This window comes from Galeopterus variegatus, unplaced genomic scaffold (assembly GCF_000696425.1).
Source record: "Galeopterus variegatus unplaced genomic scaffold, G_variegatus-3.0.2 Scaffold5185, whole genome shotgun sequence".
Lineage (NCBI taxonomy): Eukaryota > Metazoa > Chordata > Mammalia > Dermoptera > Cynocephalidae > Galeopterus > Galeopterus variegatus.
In genome coordinates, this window is record NW_007731296.1 from 33,307 (window position 1) to 35,568 (window position 2,262).

Here is a 2,262-nt window from a genome sequence, read left to right on the forward strand (position 1 = left end):
AAAAAAAAAATAGGCTTCCCTGTATGCTTTTAAAGAATTATGATACCGTGCTTGTATGGAAACAGAATTAGGGATATGAGGTGAAGAAAGCCACTCGATATGGTCGGATCAATTATAGGAACATTTTAGACCTGCACAGTGGCAGAACCCACTATGCTTATGAAGAATCCAATTCGGCTCTCAAAAAGATATTTACACCAATCTTAAGTGGCAAAGTCAGTACCAACTGACCACAGAACCATGAAACAGAAAATTATTCCCTCTTAAAAATTTACAGGCTGCTCTGTAAAAATACAGTTAGGATCTTGAAATTAACCTGGCACCAACAAAAACCAAACTTTCCAATTGCTTCTATGGTGCAGATCCCATACAGGGCTTCCAGGTTCAAAGAAAACCAGAGAGTAGCCGTTCAAGCCAGAAATCCAATAAGTGGTGCTGTTCCTCCAAACACCTACACGTTCAGGGCATGCTTATATTAATGACCAACCAGTGCACCCAGGGAAGAGGAAAATGTTTGTTATGAATATTCACCGAGAAGATTAAATCAGGCAGCATGTGGGGAGAAAACAACAGTCAGCAGAACATAACCCCTTCCACCGTTTAATACAACTGAACATTCACAAACGTTTTGTTTGAGAAACGTGGAGGAACGCAGGGTTTCTTGGGAGGGCAAGGTTCTGTTTGTTTTATGGAAATGGGGAACGGGCTCCGACGAGACTCCCTGTCTGAGGGTCGGTGAGCTCGGAACGTTAAATTTTCAGAGCAGGCATAGAATAGAGTGAAAACCTCTCCTGAATTATCAGATGGAGCAGAGCATAACCCCCGATGGGCAGCCCATCCAAGCTACCGCCCCCTTAAATTCATACGAAGTCCCACATATGACAAAATTATCCTTGTAAAGCAATAAACCTAGGTCTCCGCCTTCCAAGAATAAGGTCATTTTAAAGGCAAATTGTACACTGGCCAGGAGATATGTAAAGCATTTGCAGTGGTTAATAGTTAAAAACCTCTGACTTTTGGCTGTTGGGCTTGGAGGCAGAATCATCCATCCAAATGGTAACGTTTGGTGACACCACAGTGTCTCAAAAAGCTGAGTGATGAGTGCAACCCCCCCACCCCAAATGCTGGCTTTTCCCAATGCTAGGAGGGATTCCTGGATTGGAATTCTCTGACCGAAAGTCCCAGTTGAAAATGTTTCTCCATAAAAGGGGTAGACTTGTCTCCACCGAACTCTTTTTACACGCCCACCTTTCCTGTGTGCAATTTGTGTCTTCTTCTTCTTTTTTTTTTTTTTTTCCTTTTTTTGTCTTTTTTACTGACTGGTAACGGGATCGCAACCCTCGGTGTCACGCCCGTACCGGGGACCGGCAATGGGATCGCAACCCTCCGTGCTGCACCCACACTGCGCTCAGCCAGTGAGCGGGAACCAGTCTCCACATGGGATCTGAACCCTCGGCGGGAGCACCGCCGCGCTCCCAAGCAGCGCACTCTCCAGTGCGCCACCGGGCCGGCCCCAATTTGTGTCTTCTAAACAGCCCCTCCCTAAGATATTGTGGGATATATAAGATCAGAAACATAGCTAAAGTAAGAGTAGAGTTAAATCTATAAAGAATTAAAAGAAAGGACCTAACTCCCAAAGTCCGATAAAAGTAGTGATTTCCTAGGAAATCATTAACAAGGGAAACCAGCTCCTGTTGTCCTTGGCTTACCATGACAACCCCTCCGGACTGTTCTGCCGTACACATGCTCATGATGGGTGCCATGCCGATGGTGGTCCCTTGGAAGTAAACCCCACTAGGAAGAAAAGAAAGGACTTTCTTTAGTCTAATAGAGAATGAGGGTTTTGTCTAATGTTTAAAATTCTGTTGGACACTGCTGCAACAGAATGTGCGCACATGAAAATAGCAGGGTATGAGGGTATGTTTACGTGTGACTTTTATCTTTTTTTTCCTTTAAATTTTATTTTATTTTTTATTTTATTTTATTTTTTTTGTCTTTTTCCGTGTCCGGCAACGGAGCGCAACCCTCAGTGTCACGCCCGTACGGGACCAGGACCGGCAACGGGATCGCAACCCTCGGNATTTTATTTGTCTTTTTCCGTGTCCGGCAACGGAGCGCAACCCTCAGTGTCACGCCCGTACCGGACCAGGACCGGCAACGGGATCGCAACCCTCGGTGTTGCTCCCACGCCTAGCTCAGCCAGTGAGCGGGAACCGGTCTGTATGTGGGATCCGAACCCTCGGGCGGGAGCGCCGCCACGCT

At 46.1% G+C, this 2,262-nt stretch overlaps 1 protein-coding gene across 1 annotated transcript in view; it reads right to left on the reverse strand.

Annotated features, from left to right (window-relative positions):
* Positions 1-2,262, reverse strand: part of ADAM12 (ADAM metallopeptidase domain 12) — a gene marked incomplete at its 3' end in the record, with an annotated part of 93,207 nt that overhangs the window by 33,073 nt on the left and 57,872 nt on the right. Inside the window, exon 8 of the mRNA XM_008589075.1 lies at positions 1,710-1,794. Within this exon, the coding sequence (XP_008587297.1) occupies positions 1,710-1,794 (85 nt within the window). The remainder of the gene's footprint in view (positions 1-1,709; positions 1,795-2,262) is intronic.